The 18,474-nt window shown below is 39.5% G+C and overlaps 1 protein-coding gene across 2 annotated transcripts in view; it reads left to right on the plus strand.

The window, feature by feature from the left end:
• Positions 1 to 9,525, plus strand: part of ireb2 (iron-responsive element binding protein 2) — a 26,203-nt gene extending 16,678 nt beyond the window's left edge. For both annotated transcript variants that reach the window (XM_078167719.1, XM_033634891.2), the window contains exons 12-22: positions 15 to 174; positions 1,045 to 1,180; positions 3,618 to 3,702; positions 3,785 to 3,941; positions 4,342 to 4,466; positions 4,563 to 4,667; positions 4,789 to 4,931; positions 5,721 to 5,868; positions 6,106 to 6,228; positions 6,443 to 6,628; positions 8,640 to 9,525. In XM_078167719.1, the coding sequence (XP_078023845.1) occupies positions 15 to 174; positions 1,045 to 1,180; positions 3,618 to 3,702; positions 3,785 to 3,941; positions 4,342 to 4,466; positions 4,563 to 4,667; positions 4,789 to 4,931; positions 5,721 to 5,868; positions 6,106 to 6,228; positions 6,443 to 6,628; positions 8,640 to 8,750 (1,479 nt within the window). In that variant the 3' untranslated portion in view covers positions 8,751 to 9,525. The remainder of the gene's footprint in view (positions 1 to 14; positions 175 to 1,044; positions 1,181 to 3,617; positions 3,703 to 3,784; positions 3,942 to 4,341; positions 4,467 to 4,562; positions 4,668 to 4,788; positions 4,932 to 5,720; positions 5,869 to 6,105; positions 6,229 to 6,442; positions 6,629 to 8,639) is intronic.
• The last annotated feature ends 8,949 nt before the right edge of the window (positions 9,526 to 18,474 follow it).

The following is an 18,474-nucleotide window of genomic DNA, read 5'->3' on the forward strand; positions in this document are numbered from 1 at the left end:
TGGTTTGCCTGCAGGTGGGCTTCAAAGGCTTCCATATCTCAAAGGAGAAGCAGGACACGCGGATTCCTTTCCTGCACTGTGGTCAGGAGTATCAGCTGGCCCACGGCTCGGTGGTCATCGCTGCTGTCATCAGCTGCACCAACAACTGCAACCCGTCTGTCATGCTGACCGCAGGTAAAGGACTGAGCCACAAGATCAGGATCAGATTCACTCTGAAAATGTTCTTGTGTGTTAAAGTCTACTGAACATGTGGGATAGACAAACCTCTGACTGGCATTTTTTGGAGCATATTGTCAACTAATCTTTTTGTATTGTTTTCTTTTCACATTTTAAATGGTGGATTGTAAAATTCTGCTTTATTTCACTACATCCTTTAACCATAAATCTAATTAAAGCTGCAATCTTTTCTGTTACTCATTTAAAGTGTTATGCCACAATCAGACAGAGTTTGGAAGGTTGCTGCATCTTTCTTTAAATTGTTGCTAGGCAAACACAAAATCACCTATCCTTAGCTCAACCACTACTTTGCTGTGAGGTAAACTGACAGATCTGTACCTTAAAATCGGCAAAAAAAAAAAAAGGACAGGCAGAGGTTACAGGGAGTGCTACCAGCTGGTCCAGGAGGTTCGCCTGGATCATGGTCAATACACAGGTTTTTTAGGATGAGTCAGGACAGTTCTATCAGGTGTCAATCAACAGGCCGTACAGTATGGTTGGTAAATGGCGACGATGAAACGTTAGCTGAACACTGTACGCTCCCACTTGTTGTCATCACCACCACAGATGCCCCCCTCTCAATTCATCTGACAGGACAGTGGGAAAAACACCAATGAAGTCAGGTCCTTTTCCGCACTGAGTTATAGTTTTTCAGCTCGAGGTGGTCAGGGTGTTCCTGGAAATTACAAAAACTAGCCCAGGTTGCTAAAACCTGCTCTGTCTGACCAGGGCCTTATGCTGCTTTGTGATACTTAACTTCTATCTACTTCTCTGTGTGGCTGCTTACTACAGGCACATTTGGGTAACACAGCTGTTTGTGATTGACAGGTCTGTTGGCCAAAAAGGCTGTGGAAGCGGGGCTTGTTGTCAAGCCTTATATACGGACCAGCCTGGCTCCTGGAAGTGGCATGGTCACTCACTACCTCAATACCAGTGGAGTCCTGCCTTACTTTAGCCAGCTGGGGTAAGTATGTGCACACAGTCTCTCTCTCTATCTCTCTCTCTCTCTCTTTCTCTCTCTTTCTTTCTATCACACACACACACACACACACACACACACAATTGCCCTTTGAACACCATGTCAACGACCTGGGGTGAACCCGCACACACTGTGGAGTTAAGAGCAACATGCACTTTACAAAAATTAAGGTCAAACATTGCTCAGAGTAAAAGAGTTAGAGGATGTGGTTTGTGGTGCTTTTTCACTGTGAAAGTCTCATGTTATTACTGCAATATTTTGTGTTTTGATGAATGTTGTGTTATTTTTGTGAAATGTTTTTTTAAAACCTCCCAGTCTAGATAATTATTACTCTTCAGTTTAACTTCCTGAGACCTGAACTTTTGTTTGGTATGCATTTTTAATTTCTCCTAGCTATTTGGGATCAGTAGGAACCAATAAGTATGAAAAACTAAACATTGTCAACAATAATTAAGTCCCAGTGTCCTCAAACAAGTACTTCCTAATTAACATTGTCTTATCTTGTTACTGTTGCTCAAATTGGTCAAATTTGTTGCCATATCAAACTACAAACATCATTAATCATAAAAAAACAAGTTTCAGCAGGTTTGAGTTCAAGGGATAGTGCACCCAAAAATGAAAATTCAGCCATTATCTACTCACCCATATGCCGATGGAGGCCCTGGTGAAGTTTTAGAGTCCTCACATCCCTTGCGGAGATTGGCGGGGGGAGCGGCTAGCACACCTAATGGCAGACTGCGCCCCAGACTAATGTCCAAGAACACAAAATTATCAGTATCTCCATACTGCTCATCCATAGTGATCCAAGTGTGCTGCAGCCGCGACATAAAAAGTTGTTTCGAAAAACATCATATGAGCTCTGTTTTTAGCCTCACTGTAGCCTGTAGCTCTGACTGCTTCTCTGTGCTCCGCATTCATGTGTACGTGCTTGTGCGAGACCAGCGAAAGCATGAGCTTTGCTTACCCATGTTTACATTACGTGACACGTGCACCTCAGAGGGAGACAGCAGTAACCACAGTAGCTAAAAGATAATTTGCACTACGGTCTTTTAGCAAAGGACAGCCCAACATGTCTGAAGACTTTGAAATTGAGGAGGAACAGCATTTCTTTGTTGAGCCGTATCTGTTTGAGCCCGAGTATACGGACTGAACTCAGGCTACTGGACGAAGCAGCCGCCGCAGCTCATGAGCCTAACCCTCAGCCAGCCACAGAATACCGGAGTCCAGCACTGGAAACCTGGTGGTGTAGTTGTTTCAAATGCTAAGCAGTGCCAACGGATGAGGAAAGTCTTTGCTGCTCAGACTGGGAATTGGCGATGCCTGCACTTGAGAATCTGGATATCAGTACTGACGAGACTGCTGCTCTTCAGAGACCGTGCAGCACCGATCACTCTGAGCGCGCACATGTGAGCGCGGCGCACAGAGAAGCAGTTAGAGCTACAGGCTACAGTGAGGCTAAAAACAGAGTTCAAATGACGTTTTTCGAAACAACTTTTTATGTCGGGGCTGCAGCACACTTGGATCACTACGGATGAGCATGTTAGAGATACTTTGTGGATTCAATTTTGTGTTCTTGGACTTTAGTCTGGGGCGCCGTTTGCCATTAGGTGTGCTAACCGCTCTCCCCGCCGATCTTCGCAAGGGATGTGAGGACACTCAAACTTCACCAGGGCCTCCATCGGCATATGGGTGAGTAGATAATGGCTGAATTTTCATTTTTGGGTGCACTATCCCTTTAAGTAGAATAAAGTATAAAGTCAAGTAAACCCAAAATGTGATGTCCTCATATGAGGACGCAGGGTCTCAGGAGGATAAATGGGTCATATATTAACAAGCTAGGGGTGACTGAGGCTCAGAGGTAGAGCGGGTTGTCCACTAATTGTAAGACAGCGGTTGGATCCCCCGATCCCCCGATCCCCTTGGGCAAGATACTGAACCCCATATTGCTTCTGATGGCTGCTCCATCAGTGTGTGAGAGTGTGTGAGTGGTTACTGAGTAGCAGGTGACACCATGAATGGTAGCCTCGACCACCAGTGTGTGAATGGGTGAATGTGACATAGTGTAAAAGTGCTATACAAGTGCAGTCCATTTACCGTTCCGTTAAAGTTTTGTTATTTGGTTCTGTAGGCTACTCAACATTTACATGTGACAGTTACCGTGTGGAAATATTTAGTTGACATCGAACTTAAAACAGGTAGTTCTTACGTAGAGAGAGATTGAGTTGGTGATGTGGAAATCTTCACTTAATAAACCCTTAAATTACTAACCTGTAACAGCAGTGTGGTCTGAAAAGGTAAAATGTGTTCAAACTTGTAATCATCCCTTGTCATAATTATAGTTTGTGTGTAAAAGTGGGTTAGGGTTCGTCCAAATATTTAAATTCCTACACACAACAACAGTGTGTTTTTCTGGATGTCACAGGTTTGAGGTGATTGGTTATGGCTGTGCCACCTGTGTAGGGAACACAGCTCCGTTACCTGAAGCTGTCGTAGATGCAATCAAACAGGTAAGACCTTCGTAATGCTAATCTTCATAATTTCTGCGTGCATCTCTCAGTGACTAAATCTTGATGGTTACTTGTGTTTTAGGGGGACCTGGTGGCCTGCGGTGTGTTATCTGGAAACAGGCACTTTGAAGGCCGCCTGTGTGACTGCGTGCGTGCCAACTACCTGGCCTCCCCTCCTCTGGTGGTGGCGTATGCTCTTGCAGGCACTGTGGGAATCGACTTTGAGAAAGAGCCTCTGGGTAAGAAAGACACACGTCAGGAGCTCTCTAAAGCCGCGGCACTAAAACCTGAGGTTCATTACAGGATTTTAGGAATTTGGCTGATTACAGTGAGCGAACATTTAGTGACTCAGCATCTTGTGCAGACATGCTGCAGCCATAGAAGAGATGACAAAGGAGCAGTGTGGATAGTTCAGGGTCTAAAGCACTGTGTTATCTGGTAGCGATGGGAGTGAATTTAACAGACATTAAACAAAATTTAAGGCTCAAGCTGAGGAGTTTTCTTTGATATTACACTTGTATATTAAACACTTCTAAGTTCTGCTTCCTAAAGAACAAAACCTGAGACTATTTATCAAACTGAGCAGATGTGTTTATTGTTTTCGTGGTGCAAACACTGAGCATCCTGTTGTTGATGCAGGTGTGACTTCAGAGGGGAAGGAGGTGTTCCTCTGTGATATCTGGCCGTCCAGGGAGGAGGTCCAACAGACTGAAGAGGACACAGTCATCTCCTCCATTTTTAGGGATCTCAGGGGAAGGATGGAGGTCAGGGCACAATCTCTCTTTCATGCCTAATGTCAGTTTCTCCCAAATCACATGAATTAATGATGATATGAATGTTTTTGTGCCCACTCTCTTCAGAAGGGGAACGCACTTTGGAAAAACATTGACAGTCCAGATTCTGTGGTTTTCCCCTGGGATCACAAGTCCACATATATCCGTTCGCCATCTTTCTTCAGCAAGTTGGTGAGTCTCTCAGCCTTTGTGGTAATTGTTATTTTGCCATGTCTTTGGATTTGACACATTGAAGGGATAAAAACAACAGCAGTCTAGACAATAAGTGTCCTCTGCTTGTCTTTTGTCTCAGAGTAAAGAGGTGCAGCCTCCTCAGTCGATAGAGAACGCTCATGTCTTACTGTTCCTCGGGAACAAAGTGACCACGGACCACATCTCACCAGCGGGCAGCATCGCCAGGGTCAGCGCCGCTGCCAAGTACCTGCTGAGCAAACGGTCAGTTTACTATCAGACACCAGGATGAACAGATAATCCTAAGTGCTATATCGTAGGCAACTGGACTTGCTTGAGTCTCTAAAAGACGTTTCATCTCTCATCCAAAAGGCTTCTTCAGTTCTGGAACTGAAGAAGCCTTTTGGATGAGAGGTAAACGTCTTGAAGTAACTAAAGCAAGTCCAGTTGCCTACGATATAGCCCTCAGGATTACCATGACCTGAATGACTGAGAATCTTCACCAACAAATCTCACCAGTACTGATGAAACAGTCTCACAACAGGGTCCATTTGTTAGCTGCTCTGTTCCACCACTGTTTATAACAAAGTGTTATTTCATTGAGAAGTCTGGATGGGGGAATATTAGATTCTGACTGAGGAGATGATGCACATTATATTCAGATTATTGCATGGCATGGACACAGCATCCTCATCACCGTCCTAAATTAAGCAAGACTACATTTTTGGCTGCTCACAGGCGATAGCTTGTCTTGCTCGTTGGAACAGTGAAATTTATTATTTATTTAAATGTTTCTAGCAAGTGTTGGAAAAGATGGTGCCTATCCAAGAAATATAGATTTAGAAGCCCAGTTTTCTGTGGCAAAAATAGAACAAAAACTGAATTAAATTAAGTTTGTAAATTATTTAAATTAAATTAGTATTTAAAGATATAATGTGAATGATGGATGCATATACAGGTAGACAAAGGAAGTGTTGTTACTTTACACTGTTTCTGTTTATGGCTGCACAAATGCAAATTTAATAACATCTCACTTTGAATATTTCCCCTCAGCCTGACGCCGCGGGAGTTTAACTCGTACGGCGCTCGCAGAGGGAACGACGCAGTGATGACCAGAGGCACGTTTGCCAGCATCAAGCTCCAGAATAGATTCATCGGCAAACCAGGCCCTAAGACATTGCACATTCCTTCAGGCCAGACGGTGAGTGTGAACTTTTTAAGATCAGTAACCCAGAGGTGGATTCATTTGTGTACTTGTTTACATATCGGGTAATAGAAACACTAATCCTGCAAAAGCTGGCTGTTACAATGGTCAGACTTGTGATGTTTGTTGTAGCATTGTGTGTGTCTAACATTGTCAGTTACTGTTTTTTGCAATTTCTGACCTTCTCCTAATAATGTCTCCTAATATGTCCTCTTCCTGTTTGTCTTTGATCAGCTGGATGTCTTCGAGGCAGCTGAGCGCTATCAGAGAGACGGCATCCCCCTCATCATCCTGGCAGGCAAAGACTATGGCTCTGGAAACTCCAGGGACTGGGTAGCCAAAGGACCATACCTGATGGTAAACTGCTGTACACTCACACAACACTTTTCACTGACCAGACGACATGATAGGCAACAAGTTACACTTTGTTTTCATTTCACCTGACTTTCCAAGAGCTTGACATATTAAACCAAATCATTTAAAACCTTCTTGCAATGAAAGATTAATTAATTCGCTGGTAACCTTTCCCAAGTTTGCTTTCGCTGCTCACCTGCTTCTTTGCCGTCGACAGGGGGTACGTGCCGTCATCGCCGAGAGCTTTGAGAAGCTGCACAAGAACCAGTTGGTGGGAATGGGCATCATGCCGCTCCAGTTCCTGCCTGGCGAGAACGCAGACTCGCTGGAGCTCAGCGGGAAGGAGAGGTTCACCATCATCAGGCCGGACAGCCTGAGTCCGAGGCAGCAGCTCACTGTCAAGGTAGGCAGCAGACGGTCAGCCCTGAGCTGTGGTCACTGTCACACACAGAAACTTGGCTTGTTGTTTTGTTTATTTGTTAATGTCTGTAGGCGAGACTCCCTGGAAAGCACCGCCGACACTGAGTGAAACATTCTGGTGAAATGAATTTAATTGAATTGATTTCTTTTTGTTGAGGTGGCAGAAGTTGTAAATTATTCGCACAGCTCTTGACAATTTTCAGAATAGGGATGTCAGTTGAAGTTCATTTTGCTTTCAATAGCTCGACACTCATTAACCAGTAACTAACAGGCTCATTTTATAAGAAGAACACGTGCAGTGACGTGAAGTAGTGGAGGCCTTTCTTTTTGGTCTGTCACTTCATTGACTCAGTGAGCTTTAGCAACACAATTCAAAGCACTACCTGCTTGGAGGTGGTGAAATGTTGTGAGAAAATGTCTTGCCTTTGTTTTTTATTCTGTTGACTTTCGTGGTAGACAGCCGTCTAGCTGAGTTAACATGCTGAAACATTTAACACTGTTGGTTACAGAAGCTGCTCGCTGTCTGTCTGTCGCTGTTTGATGGATTTTCAAAATAAAAGTGTATCATAAAGATGAAGACATGGATCGATGTTTTCACTTTGCATCGATGACATTGGATTGTTGATCATTTAATCGATATGTCGATCCAGATCGATGGATCGTTACACCCCTACTGATTAGCAATCCTTGGCCACTCTGTACTGTGCACTGGCAGGGCAGGAGCTAGCTAGTCGTGCAGCTCATTTAGCGATTGCCACTGGTAACACACTGTCCAGGCTCATGGTGGTGGGATGGCGTTTTGACTGAAACATGGCTTGATTTTGAGCGGCAAAACCCCCTTTAGCTATACTAGCCATGCTGACGCAGCTAATGGTGCTACATAGTTAACAAAGCTAAAGGGATTTTGCAGCTCCAAATGAAGCAGTTTACTCACTGGGGCAACCTGGTGGGAGATCAGAGGGTGGCCACAATGTTTTTACAGCAAGGCCACCATGGCTTGGGATTGCTGTTACCAGCTATCATTGCTGAATTAGCAGCGACGCTAGCTAGCTCCCACTTAACCTGGGTGGTGCGCAATACAGAGCAGCAGCTAGCTAACCAGTGTAGCAACGCCTTATTAGATTAGCAGAGTGCTGGTACGATTACTTAACTGTAGAGTAGCAAACCGACATGTGTAACCTGACAATTTTTTTTTAAATTCCATAACAATTTACAAAGATTATTTAACAAAATTAAAGCTACACTGGAAAATCAGAGTGTTTGCAGGTCCTTAAAAAGTCTTAGATATAAGGCCTTAAAAGTCATTAAATAGTCTTAAATTTGAAAGTGTGACGTCTTAATTGCTGCGAACATTTTATCTGATTTATCCATCTTTTAATCTCTTTTTGTCAAGCTCTTCAACATCAACGTCCACATTTCTGATGTTAGAAATCTTTAAATCTACCACTGAACCTAATACTCTGAATCTTTTTTTTTTATTTATACCTGCAATTGGCAAAATGTAAATTAACCTAACTCACTGTAACTCACATATATACTTCTCACCTTTGTACTTACCTGCAATGCTTGAATTAAAAAGCAAGATGATTTGTCTTAAATTTGGTTAAAATTTAAAAAGCATTTATTTTAAGTGTGTGATACCTGTCAACACCCTGTTCTTTTTTTTGCCACTAAGAAGCAGAAAAAAATTGCAGCTTTGACAGATTATTACCAGTTTAAAGCTGTTAAGAGTACATTAGCAAATTATTGTTTACATACACACTCACCAGACACAAAGCAACATTATTATCATTGAAGTCGTGTTTCTGGCAACCTGAAGAACAAGTGTCTAATATTCACTCTTTGTTTAGTTCCATTTTCATCTTCAGCAATTCCTGAGAAAAGTATCTTGCTCTTTAGCTGCTAAAAATATATTTGATCCAGAGCAGCTGTGTGTTAATAAAGGCACTTTGATGAATCATGTAGTGAAGGAGTTGTTCTTGTGTTTCTTTCAGACAAGCCAAGGGAAGTCCTTCTTCGTCACTGCGCTGTTTGACACTGAGACGGACATTATCTTTTTCCAACACGGAGGTCTCCTTAGATACGTTGCTCGGACTCTTCTCTGAAACCACCCCGCAGCCTGGTCCTAAGCCTTCTGAATGTGCCCAGCAGTCACCATCAATTCACCAATTAGTCTTCAGCATGGACGAAAACCAGCTCGACGATTTGTCTGTTTGAGCTGGATGAACGTCTCCAGACTTTTGGAGCCACAAGACGTCAGCCGTCAGACGTGAGCTGCTTCTTCTATCACTACATGTGACTGTGTCTGCAGTCGCAACAGAGGCAGTCAAAAACAAAACACAGAAGGACGTGGTGACATTCACTCAATAAGGAGATTGTACCCTAGACGACCTTTGAACATTGTTTTTTGTGTTGTATCGTGTTTGAGAACGAACTCGCAGCGTACAGAGGGGACATTTCTTTCATCACGGAGTTAAACCAAGAAGAAATGGATCCTGTCTGCTTCTGTTGTCATTTAACAAAATAAAACAATCCTGCCCAGAGAGGCTAACGTGGTGCTAGGTACTACGGCATGTTGTTTCTTAGGGTGTGGTTCATGTATTTCTACCAACATCCATGCAAAGTCTAATTTTGCAGAATTGATGTCAGTTGCCCATATTTCTTAGTGGGGCCAAACAATCATATGTAAATCAAAGTTCCCTTAATATTTCTTTAATCAAAGTCCCTTTTGCCGTCGTCTCCTGATACACTCAATTTATGTTATGTGGAAGATGTGAAACCCTCTTGTTGCTGTTTGCTTGTGTCACTAAGCTACATAAAGACGGCTCCGTCTGCAACTGACAGTCCTCCGCATCACATTAAAGGTCATTTATAAAAGTTTTTCAGCCTGAAGAATTCATTAATATTAATTTACAAGGCTGGAGACGCCTCAAACAGTTTGATTGAGTATTTAAGTCAAGTATTTAAAATACATTTTGTACCCAAAGTTTAACTATATTATATCAAAGTGCAACATTATAAGTTTAGTCAGCCGAACTGGTGCTGAGGTGAAAGGTAGTGGCGCTGGTGTTGCCGGCTGTGGTTACACTTGTCATTTGCATGTAGTTATTTATTTTCAATTTTAGGTATTTTGAAAAACAGATTTTGTGTAATCACACGGCTTTATCACCCAAATAGCTTTTTCTTTATCTCCAGTGAACGTGTCCGGTTAAATCTCTCTCCTGTCTGACACCGACTACCATTATTAGCATTATAGCATTATTAGCATGAACATTTATTTAAAGGGAATCTCCACAGATTTGACACATTTGTAGGTCGTGTAAAAAAATGTAAGCCTTTTTTGGCTGCCCGAAATATTATGAATTATCTTAAATGGTGTCCTCATGAGAATAACTTAAGTATTTTTCAACCTGGACTTTGTTTTCCCATGTTTTTGTGTCTACGTGACTAACGAAGACGACAGTTTTTGAAGTTGGTCCAGTACTGAGTGAGAGCACTGCAGAGGGTAGCAGCGAAACAGACTGCAACGTAATTGCGCGTGGCTGTGGTTTAGGAGGTAGAGTGTGTCTACTAATCCGAAGATCGGTGGTTCAATCTGCCCCTCAAGTCCACATGTTGTAGTGTCCTTGAGCAAGATACTAACCCTAAATTGCTTCCAATAGCTGTTCCATCAGTGTGTGTTAAAGCTGAGTAGCAGGTGGCATCTTGTACAGTAGCCTTGGCCACCAGCGTGTGAATGGGTGAAGGTGACTTGTAGCGTAAAAAGCACTTTGAGTGGTTGGAAGACTAGAAAGGCGCTATAGAAGCGCAATTTACGTCCACTAAAAGTGCTGGTTTTTGCCACTGACAGGCTCAGATTGTTATAAGTGTTTAACGTTTTGGAAAGGATCCTACAGAGATAGACCTTTTTTGTTTGGTCAGAAACAGCCCCGAAATTGCTATCAACCAACTGACCAAACTCCATTTAAACATTAAATTTAAACAATAATTTTAACATCCCAAAACACACTTTATTGGAATTTGACAGAGACAAAATAAAACTAACAAAAAGCATCTTGGTTTGTCTTTAGGCTGTTCCAACAATCACCAGCTCTGGTTTGGTTGAAGTAAACCTTTAATTCACCCAGTTAGATGTGAAAATTTGCTGGTTATACACATCCTAAAATGACTGTTTATTTAAATGAAGTCTTGTATGTTCGGTGATATGGATTTTGGAGAACGGTTTCTGGCTGAACAAAAAGGTGTTACTCTTCAACAAAAAGGTCTGTCCAGGGTTTCCCGGGTCATGGAAAACCAGGAGAAGCAATGGAATTTCACAATCTCTTTGTCCAGGCCTGGAAAAGTCATGGAGTTTGTATAAAGTTCTGGAAAAGTCCATGTAATGTAACATAATAGTGAATTTATTTCCTGTAAATTACCCACGGAGATAACATAGCACTAATATGCGTCAACTTAGGGCTGCTTGATACATCATTTCAGCATCGACACTGCAATGCATAATAGTCCTGTTGAACAATGTGCAACGTCAGGTGAGGCAAATTAGCTCAAACAATTTTTTTGATGCTCGATACAAATGGAAACGTTGCACAGTTCTTGTTTTCCATGACTTATACCTATCAACCCTTTTAGAAATTGCGTGTTTATGTGATGTGGTGTGGCGGCATTTGCTACGGGAAGCGAGACTCTCTTGCATATGTGTGTGTAGAAAAGTACCATAACCAAGCCAGCAAGTGCAGCAGACAGTGACGTGCAAGCTTTTCTGAAATGAAAATTTTATGATGGTTCTTGAAAAGTCATGGGAAAATTTTGAAATCTTGTCCATGAGAATGTGTGGGAACCCTGTTTATCTCTGTAGTAATCCCACCCATAATGTTGTCATCCACAGGTAATTAAAACAAAATAAAATTACTATTATGTTACATTATCTGGAAGGTACTGCAACAGTTAATTTCATTACAAACAATGAAATTCCAGGAGTTTTCCAAAATTTCCAATGATTTATACAAACTGCATGACTTTTCCAGTCCTGGAAAATGACACTGAAATTCCATGACTTCTCCAGGTTTTCAATGACCGTGTGAACCCTGGACAGACTTTTTTGTTAAAGAGTGACATCCTTTTTGTGTAACTACAAACAGCCTTGAAATTACCATCGCTAAACCCACCTGACTCCATTTAAAAAAAAAACAGTCATTTTAGGGTGTGTATAACCAGCACATTTTCACATCTAACTGGGTGAATTAAGGGTTAATTTGAACCAAACCAGAGCTGGTGATTGATGGACCATGATGTTTTTTTTTTAGTTTTATTTTGTTTCCGTCGACTTTGAATCAAGTGTGTTTTGTGATGTTGAAATGATTGCTTATTTAAATGGAGTCTGGTGAATTGGTCGATAGCAATGTCAGGGCTGTTTCTGGTTAAACAAAAAGGTCTGTCTCTGTAGGATTCTTTCCATAAGGTTGTCAAACACTTACAATAACAATCTAAATCTGTCAGCAGCAAAACAAGCACTCTTAGTGGATGTATATTGATGGTGTTGAATGTCCTTAGTGGTTACATTGCAGCCTGTTTCGCTGCTGCCAGCTGCAGTTGTCTTTATTAGTTGTCTTTATTTGTGTCTCCTCGACACAAAAACATGAGATAAAATAGGTCCAGGTTGAAAAATACTTACATTTCCCTTTAAGTCAATGTCACTTGGGGCTGAAGACTAAAAGTTTGTAAAATTTAAAAACTCACCAGCTCACCAGACCTTTGTAACTCACTCCTAATCTCTGCTTGAAGCTAGCAGCCTTGGCTACATTAGCTGCTGCTAGCACAACACTCAAATCACTGTCTGACCCACAGGCTTGTGAATTGCATTGTGGGTAATGTAAGCTTAAGGTTTTGTAAAATAAGGCCAATAAATACTTCCCAAAATGGCAGACTAGTTCTTTACATGGTCTCACTTCAACAGCTGGATCAGGTTTCTGCTCCCTGTTGTGATTTGACGAGACGTGTAGATAGAAGCCGCACAACAAAAGACAAGTGTGAGCACAGCCCTTCATATCTTCGGTGCCTCTCATGCCATCAGCTCACTGTCCCCACATCACTTATTAAATATTACGAAAGCTCTTTGCATGAGGAGATTATCAAATCATATCCAGTGAGAAATGACTGATAATTACTGGTTAAAGTATTGTTTAGTTTATAACCCATCATATATTACATGTATGGAGGTACTGGATTTTAAAAGTTCAGTGTGACATCACTGTTTTTGTGTTGGCTCTGTATGTGCATGTTCAAACCATTTTAACTCAGTGATTTTGGTGGATAATGGAACTTCCTGAAATCGTCCCTTCAGTGTATCATGTCACATTATCTAGAATGTGGATTGGAGCCTTTATGCATTTATATTTTTTTAGAGAGCATGATAGAAAGCTGGCTGTGTTTAAGAGAAGTTATTTATTGATTACCTACACTATTCTGTGATATGTTGAAACCATTAACTGCCTGAAACTGTGTATTTGTTTTTGTCATTTTACCAGTGAACAATGACGGTGTTTTGTCAACTGCCAAAACAAGTTGAAACAAGTAGCAAGCTGTTATGAGTCTGTCATAGTTCCTGCACTGCTTCTCATCACAGGACATGAAGGTTCTTAGCTCCTCGGCCAGTCCGTCTTCACAGTTTGCCTTCCTAGTTTGGGGTTGTTTTGATTAGATAGTGATATGTGGATGCAGCACAGTGTGGAAGCTTTGGCTGTAGTGTCATCATGTGTAGCAGTTTGCTTCCCATTGTCACAGTTTAGGGAAGCAAAGTATGCAAAACAAGTGCACTGCTGCACATGTGAAAAGGTGTCTGGATGTCTGTAACTCTGAATCATACTGTACATAGTTTTTAATAAATGGTAAAGGTTGTCTGTGAGGTGTCAGGGTGCTCTGTTCAAGGATAACACAAACTGATTTTACACAAAATGGTTACTAATCATGGGGAATACAACTCAGTCTCTGACAGCAAGTTGTATGATATATAATATGTGGGCAGAAGGGGTTGAGCAAAAGACTATTGAGCTGCACTGAGGAAAACGTAGGATCAATTATTGTGGGCATGTTTAAGATTGAATTACAGACCTTTGTTATGTTTGTTATAAATGGCAAAACTGGTCATCAAGCTAACCAAACAATTTTGTCTTCCAGTGGAAGATTAGTTAGCAAAATTTAAATATTTTGGAATCATAACCCAACAAATCCTATATTACTTTTGAACCAACATCAGCAACTTATCATTTTATTTACACAACAAAAAAGCATTTTAATAAAGGTTACAATAATGTGACTTTTTCTTGACAATTATTGAAAAACTAGACTAAAACTTGTATTACAAAATTCAATTACATGTTTTATAACATTCCATGGCGTACTATACGATGACTTTTGAAATTAAATTGTTTATGAGACTGTATACTATGGCATACTATACTAAAAATATTTTTTGCATACCAAGCCAACTTTTGGAATGACATTTTTTTGCAGACTGGACTATGACGTGCCATTTGGTTGCCATTTTATACTACGATGGTTTGTTATGCCGTTTTGATGCCATACTATACTATGACGCTTTTTACACAATTTTGAGGCCTTACTATACTATGACCTTTTTTACGCCATTTTGATGCCATATTATACTATGACGCTTTTTACGCAATTTTGAGGCCTTACTATACTATGACGTTTCTGAAGCTGTTTTGATGCCATACTGTACTATGACGTTTTTTATGCCATTTTGATGCCATACTATACTATGACGTTTCTGAAGCTGTTTTGATGCCATACTATACTATGACGTTTTTTACGCCGTTTTGATGCCATACTATACTATGTCGTTTCTGAAGCTGTTTTGATGCCATACTATACTATGACGTTTCTGAAGCTGTTTTGATGCCATACTATACTATGACCTTTTTTACGCCATTTTGATGCCATACTATACTATGACGTTTTTTATGCCGTTTTGATGCCACACTATACTATGACGTTTCTGAAGCTGTTTTGATGCCATAATATACTATGACGTTTTTTATGCAGTTTTGATGCCACACTATGCTGTGAAATTTTTTACACCATTTTGAGGCCTTACTATACTATGACGTTTCTGAAGCTGTTTAGATGCCATACAATAGTATAAGGCTTTTTTATGCCATTTTTAGGCCATATTATACTATGAAGTGTTTTTCTACATTTTGGTGCTATACTATACTATGACGTTTTTTATGCAGTTTTGATGCCATACTATACTATGATGTGTTTTTCTACATTTTGGTGCCATACTATACTATGACGATTTTTACATCATTTTGATGCCATACTATACTATGACGTTTTTATGCCGTTTTGATGCCATACTATACTATGACGTTGTTTTACACCATTTTGATGCCATACTATACTATGACGTTTTGTACACCATTTTGACACCATACTATACTATGACGTTTCTTATGCCGTTTTCATGCCATACTATACTATGATGTTTTTTACGCCATTTTGATGCCATACTATACTATGCCGTTTTTTATGCCATTTTGATGCCATACTATACTATGACGTTTTGTACACCATTTTGACGCCATACTATACTATGACGTTTCTTATGCCGTTTTGATGCCATACTATACTATGACGTTTCTTATGCCGTTTTGATGCCATACTATATGATGACGATTTTTATGCCATTTTGATGCCATACTATACTATGACGTTTTTTATGCCATTTTTATGCCATACTATACTATGTCGTTTTTTAGGCCATTTTGATGCCATACTATACTATGACGATTTTGATGCCATTTTGATGCCATACTATACTATGACGTTTTTTAGGCCATGTTGATGCCATCCTATACTATGACGTTTTGTACACCATTTTGATGCCATACTATACTATGACGTTTTTTAGGCCATTTTGATGCCATACTATACTATGACGTTTTGTACACCATTTTGATGCCATACTATACTATGACATTTTTTATACCATTTTGACACCATACTATACTATGACGTTTTGTACACCATTTTGACGCCATACTATACTATGACGTTTCTTATGCCGTTTTGATGCCATACTGTACGATGACGATTTTTATGCCATTTTGATGCCATACTATACTATGATGTTTTTTTATGCCATTTTGATGCCATACTATACTATGACGTTTTTTAGGCCATTTTGATGCCATACTATACTATGACAATTTTTATGCCATTTTGATGCCATACTATACTATGATGTTTTGTACACCATTTTGATGCCATACTATACTATGACATTTTTTATACCATTTTGACACCATACTATACTATGACGTTTTGTACACCATTTTGATGCCATACTATACTATGACGTTTTTTATACCATTTTGCTGCCATACTATACTGTGACGTTTTTTATGCCGTTTTGATGCCATACTATACTATGACGTTTTTTTACACCATTTTGATGCCATACTATACTATGACGTTTTTTTTTTTGCCATTTTGCTGCCATACTATACTATGACGTTTTTTATGCCGTTTTGATGCCATACTATACTATGACGTTTTTTTTTTTGCCATTTTGCTGCCATACTATACTATGACGTTTTTTATGCCGTTTTGATGCCATACTATACTATGACGTTTTTTTTTTTTGCCATTTTGCTGCCATACTATACTATGACGTTTTTTATGCCGTTTTGATGCCATACTATACTATGACGTTTTTTTTTTTTGCCATTTTGCTGCCATACTATACTATGACGTTTTTTATGCCGTTTTGATGCCATACTATACTATGACGTTTTTTTTTTTTGCCATTTTGCTGCCATACTATACTATGACGTTTTTTATGCCGTTTTGATGCCATACTATACTATGACGTTTTTTTTACACCATTTTGATGCCGTACTATACTATGACGTTTTTTATGCCATTTTGCTGCCATACTATACTATGACGTTTTTTATGCCGTTTTGATGCCATACTATACTATGACGTTTTTTTTTTTGCCATTTTGCTGCCATACTATACTATGACGTTTTTTATGCCGTTTTGATGCCATACTGTACTATGACGTTTTTTATGCCGTTTTGATGCCATACTATACTATGACGTTTTTTTACATCATTTTGATGCCATACTATACTATGACGTTTCTTATGCCGTTTTGATGCCATACTATACTATGACAGTTTTTTTAGGGCATTTTGATGCCATACTATACGATGACGTGTTTTTTACACCATTTGGATGCCATACTATACTATGACTTTTTTATGCCATGTTGAGGCCAATACTATGCCATGATGTTTTTCACACCATTTTGATGCCATACTATACTATGGCATCTTTTTCACCATTTTGATGTCATACTATACTATGACGATTTTTATGCCATTTTGATGCCATACAATATTTCGACGGTTTTAATGCCATTTTGATGCCATACTATACTTTGACGTTTGTTATGCTATTCTGATGCCATAATACACTATGACGTTTTTTAGGCCATTTTGAGGCCATACTAAACTATGACGTTTTTCACACCATTTTGATGCCATACTATACTATGATGTTTTTCATGGCATATTGATGCCATACTATACTATGACGATTTTTACGCCATTTTGATGCCATACTACTATGACGTTTTTTGTGCCATTTTGAGGCCTTACTATAATATGACGTTTTTTAGGCCATTTTGATGCCATACTATAGTATGATGTTTTTTTGGCCATTTTGATGCCATACTATACTATGACGTTTTTTGTGCCATTTTGATGCCATACTATAGTATGATGTTTTTTTTGTGCCATTTTGATACCATACTATACTATGACGTTTTTTGTGCCATTTTGATGCCATACTATACTATGACGTTTTTTAGGCCATTTTGATGCCATACTATAGTATGATGTTTTTTTGTGCCATTTTGATACCATACTATACTATGACGTTTTTTTGTGCCATTTTGATGCCATACTATACTATGACTATTTTCACACCATTTTGATGCCATACTATACTATGACTATTTTCACACCATTTTGATACCATACTATACTATGACGTTTTTTGTGCCATTTTGATGCCATACTATACTATGACAATTTTTAATGCCATTTTCATGCCATACTATACTATGATGATTTTTACATCATTTTGATGCCATACTATACTATGACGATCTTTATGCCATTTTGATGCAATACTACTATGACGTTTTTTTTACACCATTTTGACGCCATACTATACTATGACGTTTTTTGTATCATGTTGAGGCATACTATACTATGACATTTATTATGCTACTTTTCTTCCATCAATGTAAAGTTTACTGTATTCTCAGTTTTCTGAGACACTTTGCTATGACATGTTTTGTTATCTGACTATTGATATAATTCAACACAAAAGGTGCTAAATGAAAAAAACCCACATCGAGAAATAAGACACTGAAGTCTGACGTTCTTAATCAAATTCCAAGTGTAAACAGTGCAACTTTTATTGATTTATTTTAAAAGAAATTTCTATGACACAGTGCTGACGTTGCTCTGCACACTGACAAGTGATGACATACAGTTTTAGGCCACACTAACAACCAGTTTTATTTGAGTGCTGTCAAACAACAGTTGAAAACAAGCGTGCATCTAATTGTCAAAAAAGGAAAAAAAAAACTGTGCAAAGAAATGCCTGCAAGTCAAGAGATGACAAAAAATGATACAGTGAAACTCGTCACTATGCGGCTTAATTTTAAGTTTGTGCAAATGTGAAATTAAAGCTGTAGTCGAACGATGGTAGCAGTGCCACATGTGACAC

The sequence above is a fragment of the Epinephelus lanceolatus genome, chromosome 5 (assembly GCF_041903045.1).
Source record: "Epinephelus lanceolatus isolate andai-2023 chromosome 5, ASM4190304v1, whole genome shotgun sequence".
In the NCBI taxonomy this organism is placed as follows: Eukaryota; Metazoa; Chordata; class Actinopteri; order Perciformes; family Serranidae; genus Epinephelus; species Epinephelus lanceolatus.